The 18,757-nt window shown below is 36.6% G+C and overlaps 1 protein-coding gene and 1 pseudogene across 11 annotated transcripts in view; both read left to right on the forward strand.

Annotated features, from left to right (window-relative positions):
* CDC42BPA (CDC42 binding protein kinase alpha) overlaps positions 1 to 18,757 on the forward strand; it is a 223,853-nt gene that overhangs the window by 195,736 nt on the left and 9,360 nt on the right. For 10 of the 11 annotated variants that reach the window (XM_039883267.1, XM_039883271.1, XM_039883265.1 and 7 more), the window contains 10 exons: positions 87 to 223; positions 909 to 1,048; positions 2,327 to 2,408; positions 4,163 to 4,379; positions 5,205 to 5,267; positions 6,156 to 6,749; positions 8,423 to 8,520; positions 11,256 to 11,340; positions 13,918 to 14,041; positions 14,751 to 14,868. In XM_039883267.1, coding sequence (XP_039739201.1) covers positions 87 to 223; positions 909 to 1,048; positions 2,327 to 2,408; positions 4,163 to 4,379; positions 5,205 to 5,267; positions 6,156 to 6,749; positions 8,423 to 8,520; positions 11,256 to 11,340; positions 13,918 to 14,041; positions 14,751 to 14,868 — 1,658 coding nt within the window. Of the gene's footprint in view, positions 1 to 86; positions 224 to 908; positions 1,049 to 2,326; positions 2,409 to 4,162; positions 4,380 to 5,204; positions 5,268 to 6,155; positions 6,750 to 8,422; positions 8,521 to 11,255; positions 11,341 to 13,917; positions 14,042 to 14,750; positions 14,869 to 17,805; positions 17,992 to 18,757 lie in introns of all 11 variants that reach the window. The other variant, XM_039883272.1, reaches the window with a different exon arrangement.
* Positions 9,281 to 9,396, forward strand: LOC120619382 (uncharacterized; annotated as a pseudogene).

Consider the following 18,757-nt stretch of genomic DNA (forward strand, 5'->3'; position numbering starts at 1 on the left):
CCTTGCATGTAAAGAATGCTCAGTGAATTTTCTTTCTGTAAAAATGAACTTCTGTTGAATATCGTTTCTTTTTACGTCTCCAAAAGTGTGTGGATTCTCATGTCACATAACCTGTGTGAACAAGGCTCCGGCCACGTGTCCAGTCCCTCCTGAGCAGACGAAAGGCCCCCTGGGTATAGACCCTCAGAAAGGAATAGGAACAGCATACGAAGGTCATGTCAGGGTAAGTGAGATTAAGTTGGGTTTAAATTAAGCTTTTTAGGTTTACGAATGAATTAAAGTCCAGTCATCTTACAAACATAGTATTTCTCCCAAAGTAATGACTTGGGGGTGGGAGGGGTGTACAAAAAAACCTAGCCTTTGCTTGGAAATAAATTCAAAAATGACTCAGAATTTTCCATGCTGCTCTCATCTGGTAATAAACAAATATTGAACTCTCCGTAAAAGTCTTTGGCTCTTGATCTTGCTAGAGAGAGAGGGAGCCTGTGCTTATGAAGTATGAGATATTAGCCAGGCATAATCTTACCTGTAATCTCGAATAATACTTAAAGGATGAGCTGCATTTCACCTTGCTACCAAATTTACTTTTATGCTACTTAGAGATCCATGAGTGTCATTTTAATGAATTACTAGTGAAAGTTAAAATGGTACCACTAAAAAATTTTCCAGAATAAAAAGTCATTCGGTGTTAAAAGAATGCATTCTTACATTTTCTCACACGTCGTTAATGCTGCGTGTGTTCATCTGCTCCTTCGCCAACCACCGGAGTGGCAGGCTTCTTACACGTGTGCATTGTCTTTAGGGTTTGGCTGTGTAAGTACAGATGCAGTCAAAGGGGCTCTGGCTGACATTTTAGTGTTTGTTTGTTTGTTTGTTTGTTTACTCGTTTGTTTATTTGCCTGTCTAAGATCCCTAAGCCAGCTGGAGTGAAGAAAGGATGGCAAAGAGCATTGGCCGTAGTTTGTGACTTCAAACTCTTTCTGTACGATGTTGCTGAAGGAAAAGCTTCTCAGCCCAGTGCTGTAGTCAGTCAAGTGGTTGACATGAGGTAAGCTTTCGAAGGTGAAAATATTTGTGTCTTTGCAACATGAGAATAAAAAGTGGCTGAATTTTCTTCTAATTATATGGCCATGTTTTTATTTAAATCTAATTTCATGTTAATTTTCTAATTTAATAATATTGCTATAGTAAGATCATTAAAAATAGAAAGTAAGGTGTAGTTATAGGACAGGTTGGTATGTGTATGTCGAGCATGTTAGAGTCAGAGCAAAGAAGCTAATGTTTGAATCCAAAAGGCCAGTTTAAAGGTTGCTGGGGTATTGGAGGCCTAATTTGTGGTATTTATATCATTACGTAAAGGCTTAGAGTATAATTCCAATGTGAGGAAAAGAAATAAAAACCTCAAAATCAGACAGGCTCTTGGAGTATATAATGAATTGGTAAACATTTAAGTAAGTACACCTCTTGAATGTTTCCGGTCTCATCTTTCAGACTCCACCCCTCTCCTCGGAGTGTTCTCCTTCACCTCTTCTTGTAACTCCAGGCGTTCTGGAGTGATCATTATTTCCCGTGGCTTCAGCCACCTCCTCTGCATCGATGACTTCCAAACATACATCTCCAGTTCAGGTCCTCCTCCATCACTCAAAACTAGATCTCCAACTGTGGCTCACCCTGGCATTTCATATCAGAATCTCCAACATTTATCTTTCGCATAAATATGGAATATGAAGGGATAACTACAAGACTTATTAGCAAGGAAAATCTGACAGAGCCCTCTAAGGGACTAAATATAGGAAAACAGGAAAAAGAATCAATAATAATTACCTAAGGTTTCAAGTCTCCAAGACCAACAGAAAGAATGATGGTACCAATAACCAAATTTAGAAAATGATGAAGAATAAATTACCGTGGAGCAAGTCAGCTCTAGGCATTGAAGGAACAGTAAAATGGCGGACGCGCTGCGTTGAGGGCACCTGCGATGTAGTGTAGGCAGCAGGAGGGTCCAGGCCGCTGGAGACTCTGGAGACCTACAGCGTTTGAATTCCAGTTCTCCTTGCATACTTACTGGCCTGCGACTTTGGGTGAGCTGGGAGTTCTTTCTAGCACTCGTATAATGTGCCACTGTTAAGCAACTCTCGATCAATTTCTTTGGGCACTATCAATTACAATGAGGTTTTGAACAATCAGTTTTTAAAAAAAAGTCAGTTTAGATGTTTTGTGCAATTAAGTTTTGAAGATTGTTTCATGTGTATTATTTGGATGCACACCCAGGACCACACACACATACCCACATACACTGACTTTTAATGTTTCACTTTTCCTTCAGAGATGAAGAATTTTCTGTGAGTTCAGTCTTGGCTTCTGATGTTATTCACGCAAATCGAAAAGATATACCCTGTATATTTAGAGTAAGTATGTGTGCTGTAATTTGATCACTGAATTATCTGTTTTGAATGAGAATATGTTTTACCTCTCCATATAGATCACAAACTCACTAGCAATAGGACTTGTTACGTGTAGACAAGTCATGCAAAGTAAATATTTAATTAGTGAAAGACCTGTAGAAAGCATGGCTTATATAGGTTTCCTCTTAGATAATATTTTTGAATCACAATTGACTTTTCAAATAAATACTACCACATGGAAAATTAAATGTGAGATTTCTCAACTTTTTTAAAAATAGGAGTTTCTTTTAAAATCTCGTTAAAAAAATTAGTGTACGTTTCAATTCCGTTGCTTTGCAGTAACCACTCCAAACCTAGCAGCCTAACCAACAGGGATTTATTTTTCACCATTCTGTGAGCCAACTCTGCAGTCCTTTTGGTACTGACTGGGGTCACTCATGTGACTACATTCTGCTCATTCGGGATTGGAATATCCAAAATGACTTTACTCTCTCATCTGGAGTCTCGGTGCCACCTGTTTGCTGGGCAGTCTGAGTTCTCTCCGTGGTCCTCTCTGTGAACTTGCCCCACATGTTCTCTAATTGTTCAGTCGTCTGGCTGAGCTCTCTGCGGCTGGCTTCCGAGAGAGCAGAAGCAGCCTCCAGGCCTTTTAAAGACGAGACCCCAAACCAGCATGATAACACTTTTACATCCAGTAAGTAGAAGCAAGTCATGAGGTCAGCCCAGATAGAAAGGGAGGGGAATAAACACTTTTTGTTAAGAAGAATGGACTTCCATAGAAAGGATTGTTGGTGGCCGTCTTTAGAGGTGTCCACAGGGCCATCTTCAATGGGTGAATTCAGATAATAGAGGTAAAAAGAAAAGACTACTGCCCTAATGTTATTGCCTGTATGCTTAGTAGTTGTCTGTAAATCTCGTCTCTAAGGAGGGTCAAAGACTATACTTAGTCTCAGCTCCCAGGCCAAGAACTATTATTCTGTCTCCAGCCACCAAGGGGAGCCTAAGAAGGCCTGCTCATCTGTAACTGATAAACATAGTGGGATTTTAGTGTCACTGTGCCTTAAATTACTTTTAATAACGGGTCTATATATATATATATATTATATATATATATAATTAAATGTTTTAAACTCTTTGCATAACGTTAAGCCTTCATTTAAATAATAACTAAAGTGGTTTGATCTTCTCTATGATAATCTGAGTTGTTGTAACGAAATAACAGAGAACGTAAGTATTTCTGAGCATTTCTGACTTTAAAACTAGCTGAAGCTCAGTACAGTGTAGTGCTTCCGATCATGGACGTGGGATCCCGGTCTTGGTGTGCCCTTGAGGAAGTCAATTTCTCTACCTCGCAGTTTTTTCTTACATAAAAGCAAAATGTAATAACAATACCTATCTGAGAAAGATGTTGAGAGGGTTACATGAGTTAATACTTGTAAAGGGCTTCGATCAGTGCCCCATGCTCAGTAATTAATAAATATTAGTTGCTGTTATGTGCAGATGTGTGATGCATTTTTTAGTATTCTAGCACTTTATAGCAAAGAAAATAAAAATGATACTAACGTTTGGAATGGTATCTGCTACCTTTGCTTTGTCCTTAAGTCTAATGCTAGAACTGGTTATTCTTCTGATTAGAAATAGCTAAATTCATCAAAGGTCTCACTTGATGAAAGCTCATTTTGTTGGCTAAACAAACTAGCATAAGTTTAAAGAGTGTCTGTTTTCTAATATCATGAGTTTTGATTCACTTTTTCTAGGTTACAACTTCCCAGCTCTCAGCATCTAATAACAAGTGTTCAATCCTGATGCTAGCAGATAGTGAGAATGAGAGGAGTAAGTGGGTGGGCGTGCTGAGTGAGCTGCACAAGATTCTGAAGAAAAACAAGTTCAGAGACCGCTCAGTCTATGTTCCCAAAGAGGCTTATGACAGTACTCTACCCCTCATTAAAACCACCCAGGCAGCTGCAATCATAGGTATGAATTTATAATATTTATCATGGTATCATAATTGTTCACTAATCTGCCCTGTCAGCAGGGACTGGCTTTCTTCTAGGAACCTCGTGTCTGACATAGTATGCATCGTATCAGAGATGTTCAGTGTTTATCGAATGAATGAGACCATATTAGAGCTTTGTTTCTCAGTAAACAAGTACACTTTTCAAATTTGTTTTCTTCTGAAAAAGCAACAATGCTAAAAACCTATTAACAAGTCTATTCTTAACTCATGTGACTGAGAACAAGTGTTTAATTTCTTACAACATAAGTTTCCTGTGTAACATAGAGATACTAATTACCTTGCACAGGTTACTGAAAAGTTTAACTAAGATGGAATACATAACACAGAGTGCTCCACATATAAAATGCCCTAAAAAATGGCAGCTTCTGTGTCTGAAGGTTTAAATTTTTGCCATATTCTTATGTAGACATCCAACTCTTGTTATTTCCTAGTAAATAATGAAAAGTTTAATGAATAGGGCTCAAATGCCTTTCACAGCCTTTCCCAAAACAAGAAATAGAACTGGACCTAGGGCACTAACAAACTAGATTTTTAATTTTTTCAGTAAATAAACATTTACTTTTTATAATTATTAATATAAATTATTTCCTAATGGTTCTATTTAAAAAAACATAATATTTATCACTATAATCTAAAAGCAATTTTAGTAGTAAAAATTGTTATTGCTATTTTTTAATTATTTTATTTCAATTTTTTTAATCAAATTTCTTTATCTGTTTTATTCTATTAGTTTTACACAGTTTTTACCTAATAAAAATGTTTCATATTTATATCTTACATAGATCATGAAAGGATAGCTTTGGGAAATGAAGAAGGTTTATTTGTTGTACATGTCACTAAAGATGGTAAGAGAAACTTAATTATCGTCGGGTAACTTTAAACCACATGTTGCGAGAAAATTCTAAACTCTGGATTCTAAAGTCTTAAAACAGTAGATTTGCTCTTGTTTATACTATAATTGAAATTTTCCAGACCTAATTTGATATGTTTATAAGTTGAAAGGTAGTTTTTTAATTTTTATAATCATCCTGAATTCTGAAACTTCCAAGTGTGTATTGTCTTTCCTACATAATTTTATTTAAGTTTTGTTATATGAACTCAGATTGCATTTCTAAAGGAAATACAACTTGATTTTTTCATTGTCTAATAACACTAAAGTAATTAAACTGTGTTCTTGTCTTTTTTCCCCATAGTTTATTACAACAGATTTTTTTCTAGAAAGAAATTAAATACTGGGGTGAACTAAAAAGGAATCAATTCAATTTAGTATTCTTGAATACAGTGTTCTGAGCTCTATCTTTGTATCAAGTTAGGTCATGAGAAAACAGTGTATTTAAACTTTATTAGTTTGTTACCCATAGAAATACCTTTAGTGAAATATGAGTTACTCATTTTTTTAAAAAAATAGGAACTCCTTGGTAAAGTTTCCTAGAATTTACTGCCAGTAAAAGATTTTTTTTGAAGATCTGGCATGCTTTATCACACAGGAACTCTTTGCCTTGGCTGCCAGAAATCTCAGTGCTAAATTAAATACTTTACTATAGGTGGGTAAAATTATCTTTTGATGGATGTAGTTATCTTCCTCTTTCTCCATATGATTTCTGAGCTCTTATCATTCTCTGTGTGTGTATCTGTCTTTAGAATAAGTTGACTTAAATCCTGTTCAGTGTAATTGGGATATGATTAATAAGTAAGACATTTTGCATATGATTTATTGTTATTCCTTTGCACAGAAATTATTAGAGTCGGTGACAATAAGAAGATTCATCAGATTGAACTCATTCCAAATGATCAGCTTGTTGCTGTGATCTCAGGACGCAATCGTCATGTACGGCTTTTTCCCATGTCAGCTTTGGACGGACGAGAGACTGATTTTTACAAGCTGGCAGAAACTAAAGGGTGTCAAACCATAACTTCTGGGAAAGTACGTCATGGAGCTCTTACATGCCTGTGTGTGGCTATGAAAAGGCAGGTCCTCTGTTATGAACTATTTCAGAGCAAGACCCGTCACAGAAAATTTAAGGAAATTCAAGTCCCATATAATGTCCAGTGGATGGCAGTCTTCAGTGAACACCTCTGTGTGGGATTCCAATCAGGATTTCTGAGATACCCCTTGAACGGAGAAGGAAGTCCATGCAGTATGCTCCATTCAAATGACCACACACTCTCATTTATTGCACATCAGCCGATGGATGCCATCTGCGCAGTTGAGATCTCCAGTAAAGAATATCTGCTGTGTTTTAACAGCATCGGGATATACACTGACTGCCAGGGCCGAAGATCTAGACAGCAGGAATTGATGTGGCCAGCAAATCCTTCTTCTTGTTGTAAGAGTCTTACTTTTGGCCGTCTTATCTTTCCGTCTGTCTTTTTCCTTCATTGTTAATAATAGGTTATTTTTTTAAGTCATCCTTAAGGTTTTTCCTAAGTCTTAATTATGCTGTTTATATAAAGTAACCACGTGTAGCTAACCAGGCCTGGGCCAGCAGGGTCAGCATTAACATGCACTTAATTAAAGCTGTTCTTTCTATGGAATATTTGACTTAGATGGATTTTTTACTCATGTTATTGTAGTTTGAAATAACCCCAGTTCCCTTCACGGTCCTCAAAAAGTATAGCGCTTGTGATTATCATTAGCTCATAATATTTCTTCTAGAGAAATAGTTACTAAGTAAATTATTTAATCAGTTATGTAAAGGTATAATATAGCATCTCTAAGAAGTGTTATCCAGTTTTACATTTTTATCTAGATAGGTAGATATTGTAAATTGCCTATTAGGCTTTCAAGAAACATTAAGACATTAATGAATTTTGGAATACTCATCATGTGCCATTTCACTGTATAAGACAGAACAGTGAGCGGAAGAGCCAGTCACCGTCAGAGCAATGGCGTGCGGTAGGATAGATCCATGACGAGGGAAGCGGCGGCGGAGCGTGAGTGCTGCGGTCGCAGAAGTAGGGAGTTCTGCAGAGACAGTTAGGGGTGTCGGACCCAAAGTGTTCTGGTTTTAGTAGAAGATCCTTGAGCGTGTTTAATTGCTGGAAAGAAATCTCCTCTAGGAACCAGGGAAAGGTCGACTCTATGGTAAATGTAGGGACTGAGGTAAGGCCCCCACGAAGGCCCAGAGAGGACGGAATTCCAAACCCAGCGGGAAGGACGTGGGGCAGGAGGGTGAAGCCTCTTCCACTGTAGCGGGATAGGAGGGATGGTGGGTCACGTCCAGGCGGGTTTACGGGTTCAATAGAAGAAAGTTTAGGAGAGCCATACGTGCTTATTATAGAAAAGTTAGAAAATCTAGATAAAAAGAACAAAAGAAAAATACTTCTAATCCTACAAACCCAGACTTAGTACACTTAATGTCTGTTTCTGCTGGAATATGCACTCTTATCTGTGACATCATATTTAGAATGAATGGTGTTTTATAACTTAGGTAATAATTCAAAGTTTTACTTCTAATGTGGCGTAAGAATTGAAATATCTGGCTTTTATGAATTGCTCTGCCAAAAATTTCATTCATGACCGCAGTCGAGATAATTTTGTTTAATCTCTCTTTGCTTGTGTCACCATTTATTGATGTTTGTTCTTTCAATAAGTATATATTGAGCATCCACCCTATTCATGTAGCTGTGCCAGGTGCTTTATCATATGTTCATAACCGACTAGAACTCTCACCCAAAGATTTCTCCACTTTGGAAGTTTGTTTCACTGGCAATAGCTTAATACTTTAGGAATCAAATATTTTTAAATTATTGAAATTCCTTTATAGAACTAGTGTTGGGTTGGGAGCTGTTATATTCGTTCTGTATTATAATGGCTATAAAATCTCTTTACGATTTATGTTCTGTTTACTGCAAAAAAGTTTTGATGTGGCTAGTATATGGTGACAGTAGGATTTTGGTGGGATTGCACTCTACAGTTATTTAGCATAGATCTTTCAAAATGTTTTGGGTTTACTAGTTCAAAGTAACCAGCTGGCTGTTCCCTGCCCTGTGCTCCCAGGTTACAGTGCGCCATACCTCTCGGTGTATAGTGAAAACGCGGTCGACATCTTTGATGTGAACTCCATGGAATGGATTCAGACTCTCCCGCTCAAAAAGGTAATTTAAAATTGAAGTATGTCTAAGCGAACTGATGAATGTAACTAATACTAATGTGACTATAGCTGTTTTTCACTAATTCAGCATTTGCTGGCATATGTAATTGATAATTTGGGACTTACCTTAAGAGTAAAAAAAAAATTTAAATCAAGATGGTTAGCTTTATAGGTACCTGAACACTATACATTTTTTGTTACATGTAGTTTCACTATATAAAATAAAGTATGATTATTGTCATAAGTGATCAAAAAGAATATATCCAATGACCTAAAATGTCAGTGTTACCTTCCACTTTAGTTTAAAGGGGCTCTTAGAGAATATATTATTCTTAATTATAACTTTTTCACATAATGGTATGCAATTTGAAATCTGTGCGGACAGATCTACAGGCTAGAAAAGTGGTAAAAATTAGAACCCAAACTGGGTTTAAACATCTCATAATTAAAAAATAAAGGTTTCACATAGTCCTAATAAAATATATTTTCTGTAATATTTACCTATAATAACATGAAGAGAATCTTTACAAATAGTATAGAACGGTTATTTTGCAAAAGTGAAGAATAATAGTTTCCTATAAAAACGTGTAGCATGTGTTATTAGTTGGGGTGGGGACAGGGTTTAGAAGAATGGGTGAAAGAAAGTAGCCTGTATCATATTTTAAAACTTTCCCCAGGACGTGGTTCCATAGTGTAGCGGTCAGCACATCTGCTTTACACACAGAAGGTCCTGGGTTTGTATCCCAGTGGAGCCACGGTCCATGGTCTACGGCCATGCCACCCTGAACAAGCCCAATGTCTGATCTCGGAAGCTAAGCAGGGTCGGGCCTGGTTGGTACTTAGATGGAAGACCGCCTAGGAAGACCAGGTGCTGTAGGCATAAATAATAATAAATGAATAAAAATAAGTAAAACTTTCCCCAATTTTAAAGTACATCAGCAGTGAATAAAGCTCTTATAAATACTGCTGCATTATGTAGAGCAACTAAATACAGCCCTCTCATTTGTCAATTTGGCCTGGTTACAGTTAGTTTTCTCCTTTATTTTTATTATGTGAACTTTACAGATCTATGAAAGAACATCTGACCTTTATAAAGCTTAATAATAAACCAATCCTTTGTGAACTTGCCTCCTAACCTAAGAGCAAGAACATCGCCAACATTTCTGCATCGACCTGTGCCTTTTCCCCTTATCCCCCACTCCTGCCTCTTTCCAGAGGAAATCTCTATCCCTAATGCTGCGTTTCTCATTCTCTTGCTTTTCTTACATCCAGGATTTTTTGGACGTTTAAATATTTCTAAACAATATATTGTTCGGTTTTACTTGCGCTTGAGATTATAAAATGGCATGTTGTAGGTCATCTTCTGCTTTGCTTTCTTCTTGTATTTACCGTGTTTCTAAGGTTCGTCCATGTTGTTATGTGTTGTTTATTGCTTTTCATTATATAAAATATTCTGTCGGGTGAATAGATCATAATTTATCTGTTCTCCGATTAGCACATTTGAATTATTCCCCAGCTTTTTATTATTGTGAATATTGCTGCATATGTTTCCTGATACTTGTGTACAGGAGTTTCTTTAAGTCATATGTCTGGGAATGGAATTGATGAGACGTGGGAAATGCAAGTGCTCGATTTTACAAGACAGTGTCAGATTATTTTCCAAAGTAATTGTACCGGTTGGCACTCCGGCCAGCACTGTATGAGTGTTTGCTGACCCATGTCCTCTCAACACTTGCCATTGTCAGAATTCATCATTTTATAGCCATGGTAAATGGTTTCGAAGTGGTATCTCATTGAAGGGTTAATTTGCATGTCCCTAATTACCTGTGTTGTTTATAATCTTTTCGTGTTTATTCCTCATTTATGTTGCCTCTTCTGTGAAATGCCTGGTTATGTTTTTTGCTCATTTTGTTTGATTGGTCATCTTTTTCTTACAGATTTGTTGAAATTCTTTATGTATTATAGATATAGGGTTAGTAATGGGTATGATGAATCTTTTTGCTGTTTGTGACTTACCTAATAATTTTTACAGTGTTTTGCTGAACATTTATATAAAATAACAATAAATTGTATTGGTTTGCTGAAAATTTGTTATAAATTTTAATGTAGTCAAACATATCCTTATCCTTTAGGTATATCTTTTTTCTGTTGTTTAAGAAAGTCTTTCCTACCTCAAAGTCATAAAGATATGACCTTTATTTCCTTTCAAAAGATTGTAAGTTTTGCCTCTTTAATCCGTTTGGAATTGATTCTCGCGTCTGGTGCGAGGTCGGGATTCAGTTTCATTTCTTCCGCATAGAAAACCGGTTGCTCCATCCCCATTTATTGGCAGCCCTTCCCCAGCGTTGTACAGTTTTATCTCTGTCTCATGTGTACATTTAGGTCTAATCAGATTCCTAAAGTAACTGTGTTGACATCTTAGTATAATCATTTGGTCACTAACGACTTTAAAAAGTTTAAAATTTAAAGTTTACGTGTATTTCTGTTTTCATTCTTTTTTTTCCCAGAATAGTCTTCCTTTAAAATGTTATCATTACTTCTTTCAAATTAGGTAATTTTATACCTTTCCAGTTAGAATTAATGTTAATTTTTTGTTGATTTTCTGAGAGGGCTGTATTTTGAAGAGGAAGGATAAATTAAAAGTCTTAATAGTTCGTGCTTTATATATAGGCTGAAAGTTTTATCATTTAACTTTTGAAGGTTTTATTGAAATACTAATTTTATTTTTTATTATTTTAGGTTCGACCCTTAAACAGTGAAGGATCATTAAATCTTTTAGGGTTGGAGACAATTAGATTAATATATTTCAAAAATAAGATGGCAGGTAAGAAAATACACATTAATGGGATAGCTTCAGTGGAAATATTCTCTAAGCTGACTGCCTGAAGATAGAGCAGAGCCCAGAATTATCTCAGATGCCTCTTTCTCCAAAGTCTGTGATCGTGGGCACTCATCATACTCTCTCAGTGTGTTAAGATGAACTGCTGGACAAAAAGCCAGTCTGTTTAAGCTTGCATAGCTATATAAGCAAAATATTTGTTTCTGACCTACCTTGTTATTTTTCCATGGCATACCAAGGTAAGTAGAGAAAGTATAGCTGGATACGTCTTCTGTACTTTTAGTACTGTAGAACCTGCCTAAGATTTGTCGCACTAAAATGATGGAAATTCATCCAGGGTTCCGATTTGGGACTTTCGGAATACATCTTCTGCCAATGCATAGGGCTTAGAATTTTTGAAGTGCTAATGATAACATGGGTGACAGATGACCACAGGGAAGAGAGCAAAGTCACAGGGGTGCCCAGACTCAGGACAGGGAATGGGAACTCTGCATGTTACAGGAGAGGGCAGTGTCCAAAGCAGTGAGGTGAGTCCCGCTAGGGAGACAGTCCACATGTCATTAAACAAGTAAGTAGCTTGCCAGTCAGAGTGCGCCAGTTAAATTCTTACTTTTAGCAAATATTATTATAACGCTCTCTTCTATAAAGTTATTCACATGTCTTACCAACAAATTTCTGCATAACAGGTAATTATATATTTAGGATCTTTTGTGGTAGATCTATTTAATGAAAACATTTATAGTACATTATGTATTTAAAATAACTTAAACTGATTTAAATGTAGGTAAAAACATTGTCATCAAGAAAACACATGAAAATGTTTATAGCAGTATTTCGGAGTAGTGGGGTAATCATCTTCTTTATGCTTTTCTTCACCGCCCCCCCCATATTCTTCCAATAAATTTGTATATTCTCCTGTCAAAAAAAATCCATCAAAATTTGGTTTGTTTGTTTGTTTGTTTTTAATTCTAAAATACACACATAAAACTGCTTGGCTTCAGACTTGATGCTGTGGTACATACTCTTGGCACTGGCACCATCTCGTACAGACTGGTGACTGCAGGATGTTCCAGGATGACTTGAGAAAGATTATTCCGGTTTTAGAAATGCAGTCCACTCAAAGATGGGTTCACCACGAAGCTAGCAAAACAAGGTTTAGGGCCCTCATTTCCAAGACCCTGTTCTTAATTTTGGTTAGAGGCACTGCAGACATCTGTTCAGGGTGGATTCTGCCTTGTTCTCACTGTGTGGGACCATGACGATCATAAACTGTGTCCATTACCGTTTGTGTCCGCAGGGTACAACCTGTTCCCCCTGGCCTTTTCCTGTGCTTTCATCTTTCTGCTCTAGGCTAGGGGTAAAAGCAGAGCTTGGAGAAGGAAAACCTGACAGAATTTTGCCATAGTTGTCTTGTCTTTTGGAAAGGGAAGGAAATCTTATTTCCTAGAGACTTTTTCTTTTTCTCTGTCTTGCTTTCTCCTTTATCTCTTAAGAGTTCAAAGTGCTCCTGCAGCCCCTCTGTCCAGGGCCTCCGTGGCCTCTGCAGCTCCTCCGACCCGCTTTGTCCTTGCAATTCTCGGATTCCAAATTGTGTTTCGCGTTCTCATCTGCTTTTAAAAACTCTGTCCTTTTTTCAAGTTTGTTGTTAGGAAAACAATTTGGAGAATGTTGCTTTTTGTACTAATCCTCTTCGGCCTGTCTTACGGGCCCATTTGGCTTCTTCCTGATTCCTTTTTCTCACTTCAGCTTTTTGGGTCTTAAAAACTTGTAAAGATTGGCTTTTCTCTCATTCCTGATTTCATTTTGGAAGTGGCGTCGATGATGTCGGTGAGTGCAGTTGTCTGTGTTAGAGCATGTTCACATGTCCCAGCATGTCTAGGGAGTTCATGGCTGATAATTTTGTTTATTTCTAGGTATTAAAATTGAAATAGAATAAGATGGGCACTTGGTTGCTGAGCGTATATGATTATCTCCCCCAAGAGTAGAAATAGTGACATATTCTTGCCTCTAGGAAGAAAGCTGCTGGAAACACAATTCCTTTTCTTACTGTACATCTCGCAAATTGGATCTTGTAAAGGGAATATTTTAAAATGTAATAATAAGTTTAATTGTTGTTATTTACATGACTAATTTACCGTCTGTGCCTGATTACCATGCAGGTTGACAGCAGGAGCTTTTTAACTCCCTGAGCCATCAAAACAGATACCTGGAAGGGGAGAGAAAATAATGCGGAGCTAGGGGGCAGGGGGTGCAGAATGACAGGGCACCACGGCAACGACATTTTTCTTTTTTTCTTCTAATAAAATCATGCCATTTTATGTTTATAATACAGTAAAAGTGAAAATATACTTTGTAAGATGTTTAATTTCAGCATATATCTGTTTATATAGTTCTGTTGAAAATTATTGCTTATTTACTATGATCAACACAACTTTTAAAAATCAGAATTGCATATACTGTACTTGCTCAGTTGATTAACATTTATACTGTCGTAAGAATTAAAGGATAAAAAGCATTTTAGCACTTTAAAGAATATCATTGTTGTTTGCATTTCTTTAACAGAAGGGGACGAACTGGTAGTTCCTGAAACATCGGATAATAGTCGGAAACAAATGGTTAGAAATATCAACAATAAGCGGCGTTATTCCTTCAGAGTCCCAGAAGAGGAAAGGATGCAGCAGAGGAGGTGGGTATTTAACTTATGTGCATCATCCATACAAGCTTGTAGCATCGGAAGGACTGTTTGGTGATGATACTGTATTTGATTTGGGAGGAAAATTTGATCTCTAAAAATCTGTCATTCGTCTGTGGTATAAAACTACAATAATGAATGTGTTTCTCAGTGTCGTTTTAATTACCACTTTCCAAGTTGTGATTATGAACTAGATTAAAGTACATATTTTGATGTATTTCTCTATGTATATGTACTTATGTGAGCTTTTCTATACTATAAACATGAAATGTATCTGTGCGTAACAGTAAACCTGTATATGTTTAAGAATTTCAGATTAACTATTCTCTTTATGAGCAAACAGAAATAGGCTTCAGTATTTCCGGTTACATATAAAAACATTTCTAAAGTGTTATCAATTATTTTAAAAGACATATATAAAGTGGTCAGAATTATCTGTAAAACAGAGTAGACCTTCTTTGATGTCTATATACTAAAAGAACCCTCTCTATTTTCCCACCGAAAATCATAAAATCTTTTATTTGAAATGTAAAACATTTCTAAGTAAATTTTTATTTGAGTATATTCTATTATTTTAATTCTATCCTTATTAATATGACTTCACAGTTTATTTTTATGAAAAAATTAAGTATCCTTAATTTGTTTCTAAAATTACTGAGATTGATCATGAAAAAAGTGTCTAAACAGGTGCTTTGTCTTACAGAGAGATGCTACGAGATCCTGAAATGAGAAATAAATTAATCTCTAACCCAACTAATTTTAACCACATAGCACACATGGGTCCAGGAGATGGAATACAGATCCTAAAAGACCTGCCCATGGTAAGTGTGTTTATATATGTGTGTGCATAAATACATATAAGACTTAAAAGGATATATTAGGATAATGAGGAAATGTTTATCTCAGTATATCTTAATATCTGTAAGATGCATGATGACATACCTGATGAGAAAAACGTAAAATTTAGACATCTATCAAAAACCAACATATCAAGTTCTTACTTAGTTGCATACCCTATAAGCTTTTCCATACCTAGATTTACTGTTGTTGATGGACGAAACTGCCAGACTCGAAGAGGATGTACACACCAAGATTCATAACCTTGTCACCAAATCACTAAAACCTCACTAAGTTTTAGCAATTCAGTACAGATACTTGGCCTCCCCACAAACAGAAGTGCAGTAGCTCGGTCCTTCATGGCTTCATGGTCACACCTCTCATCCGATTGTGGAATTCAGTCATCTTCCTCTGGCTGCTCAGTCTTACATAAAAAAGTACAACGTAGGAAAGCTTAATAACAGAAAGATTGGATTCATGGAACTATTACGTTGAGATTAAGAATATTAGTGGAATTAGCTAATTATGCAAGCCTTATTTATACTTAGCATTTTAGTATCACAGTACTCTCAACAAACTATTAAAACGTTAATGTGACCCTTTTGAATGGGTCTGGCTACTTATCCCCATTGAGCTGCTAGATTTTTCATATTTGTTGTCACTGACTTTGTTAACCCATGATCACCTTGTTGGTTCTTTTTGTCATTAACACAAGTGACATTTTGTCCTAGCAGTACAATCCAGTTTTTAATGGTCCTTCCATTTCTTTCATGTTTTCTTATCATGTAAGTGCTTTTGTGTTTTCAGGACAAGAAGTTGGTATAAATTTTTGAAACCTGTTCGCCTGTCCATGTCGTATTGCATCAGAGATTTTGTGTGTCTGAGTTCTTGTTCTTCACAGTCTTATTTTATTTTCATCTGGCTTTCTTCTTTTTACTAGCAAAGGACATACAAGCTGGGGCTTTTCATAGGCATCCATTTAATCATCTAGCAAATATTTCTTGATATACTGTCTGCTTGTCTCGGGGTAGACATCGGTAAACTAAACACTATTGTGCATGTCTGGAAAAATAATAATATGCATGCGTGTGCCTGTATGTGTATATTTATTGAAAAGCTTGTGATACTTTAATATATTCTCAGAATTTAGTATGTTCTTTCCAACGAAATGGAATTATCTGTATTAATGAACTATTTTCAAAAATAACGATGAGTTAAATTCGCCTAATGTTAACATGTATGAGAAAGTTTTAAAATACCAAAGCTGTGCATTGTCATCCGAGCAAAGAGCACGTACCCCGACATTTTTATGTTTTACCCGTTCACATCAGTCTCGCTTCCCCGTGAAATACTTATAAGCTTAGAGCGTTTATTGGATGTCTTTGGAAGCTTAATTCTGTTTCCTTTTTACCAAAATGATACCAAAATAGGGTTGTTGCCTTATGAAGGTGGAAGAGGAAGTAGGTTGAGGGAGTTTTTTTATCTCCTGTATCAGATGTGAACCTTTCATGGGTGTCTTAGTGAGTCAAGAGAATATAAGCATTAATATAACACAGCACATGTGTCTTAGAAGTACATACTGTATTAGTTTTCTTGAAATTTTTTGTCAGTTACTTTTTTTCATAAGCGGATACAGGTCATAAAAAACCGATTTGTTTCCAGTTGAGTGCAAGAATAATATTTTACCTCTGGAAGATTTGTTTTTAGCATATAACATTTTTCCTAGCCTTTTACCCATTCCTAAAATTGCTAATAAATAAAATTTCTAGCTCAATAACCTCTTAGAACTTTAAGAAGTGATTTTGCCTCTTAAAATCAAAGTTACATTTACACGTAACTGCACATATGATTTGGAAATAACCTCAGAAAGTACTGATTTCACTCACATTTCTAAATTTAAACCAATACTTTATATAGGAGCCTTTCTTTTAAGCCTACATAAATTTAGCAGGTTTTTTTTTTTTTTTTTTTTTTTAAACAAAGCAAGCCTATCTCAACTCATGAGAATGTAAAGTTGGTCAACATTCTCTTCAGCAAGCCATCCAACCTCTGCTGACAAAGGGATCATAGCATGTTTTCTGGAAGCAGTTCTTCAAGAACAAACCTTTGGAAATTCCCACTAGAGAAAGTACTAGGCACTGAGTGACAGTTCCCAAATATGGAGAAGTTATTTTATCTGAAAAACTATAATCTTTGGATACAAAAGCTTTTTTCTACATCTTTAGCTTTATATTATTTTTTTTAATACACCTGAGCACCAAAGGGGAGTTTTTTCCTTGTTAAGAACTCATGTGTTCCTTTGGATATCTAAATGGTGACAAGCATGGGCTGCTTAAAGGTAAATCAATAATTTTTATTGTAGGAATATAGGGTCAGTAAAAGCAAATACATACCACAAATCTATATATGCCAGGAAATGGTTTTAGGTTTCTAAAGAAACAGTTTCATAACACTTCTGAAAGAGGCTGATTGTCAATTCACTTATTCTTTAATTATTTCCGGCTTTTTCAAACATGTAGCAGATTTTTGCCATGTTTTGATTCTGTCACATATGAAAGTACTGAACTAAACTCTGACAGTCTCTTTGCATCTCTTAAAGTCCAGTTTCTACTCACTTGATGATAGTAATAAAAGAGAATAGCTTTAAGAGGTGAACGGTGGTTTTTTGGGGGACTTTTTTTGGTTTGGTTTTTTTGGGGTTTTTTTTTTGTTTTTTTTTTTTTAACAAATCAGCTATTTGAGTACCTGGCAAGAGGATCACAAAATTTAACTTTCTGAGGCTAAAAGTATTTCATTAAGGATTCAGTTCTGATGTGAGATGCTTACTTCATTTTTTCCTACGTGCATGTGTCTGAAATGTCGCTTGTAACCAGTGAGTCCATTTTCATCATTACCTTTTCTCCTTCTGTCGTTTTTGATAGCCAGGCTTCCCTTACCCGTCCCCTCATCACCACTCCGGTCTGATCTCCGCTCCGATCAACTTTGAGCACATCTATCACATGACTGTTAATTCTGCTGAAAAATTTCTCTCTCCCGACTCCATAAACCCCGAATGTTCCCCGTGTCTACGCTCTGTCCCGGGTACACCAAGCTTTATGACTCTGCGGGTATGAACAGCCGAGTCAGGTGTTAACTCTTACTAACCTGCGTGGACCCCTCTGCCTGGCTTCCTAGTAACACCGCCGAGGTGGGGCATTTCGCGAACGTTTTCCTTTGGCCTGTCTCTCTCCTCCTCCTCTTTCTTCAAGTTCTATTTTGTTTCTTCTTTCGAAGAAAAAGATGAAGACTGGAAAGATTTCAGTTTTATTTTTGAAACAGCACTGGAGGATTTTCCATGTCGAATAAAATATTATCCCACCATGGTATTTTCATTACAGATACCATGGTAAGAAATAGCCCCTAAGCGGGTCTTTATTTCGTTAAAACAAACAAAAAAGGGATCCCAGGGTCTCTTAATTTTTTTATAGCTCATTACCCATTTTATAGCTCAGTTCAGAGAAATTTTTTATATTTACTGAAATTAAAGTCTGTAGTAGGGCCTATCCACAGGCCTTCTATCTACAATAAACCTCTCCGGAAAAGCTTAAAAACCTCCAAAATAAAAAGCATATTAGTGTTAATGAGTGACAGGAAAAATTATAAAAAGATTGTCTTAATGATCTTAGAGTTGCCGACGTGCCTTTAGTCCTGATCGGGATCCAAGAGGAGGGAGAAGAAAACGCGAATCGTGCCGCGTCCTGAAGGGTCGCGGCGCCTGCGCCAGGGCCGTCCCGCCCTCCGGCCCTACGGGGCTCACGTCTTCGTGGCTGGTGGCGTCACAGTGGGACGGAGAGCTGGCGGCCGCTAACACTGAATAGCCACGTTTCCATCTAG

Source organism: Pteropus medius, unplaced genomic scaffold (genome assembly GCF_902729225.1).
Source record: "Pteropus medius unplaced genomic scaffold, Ma_sr-lr_union100, whole genome shotgun sequence".
NCBI classification, from domain to species: domain Eukaryota; kingdom Metazoa; phylum Chordata; class Mammalia; order Chiroptera; family Pteropodidae; genus Pteropus; species Pteropus medius.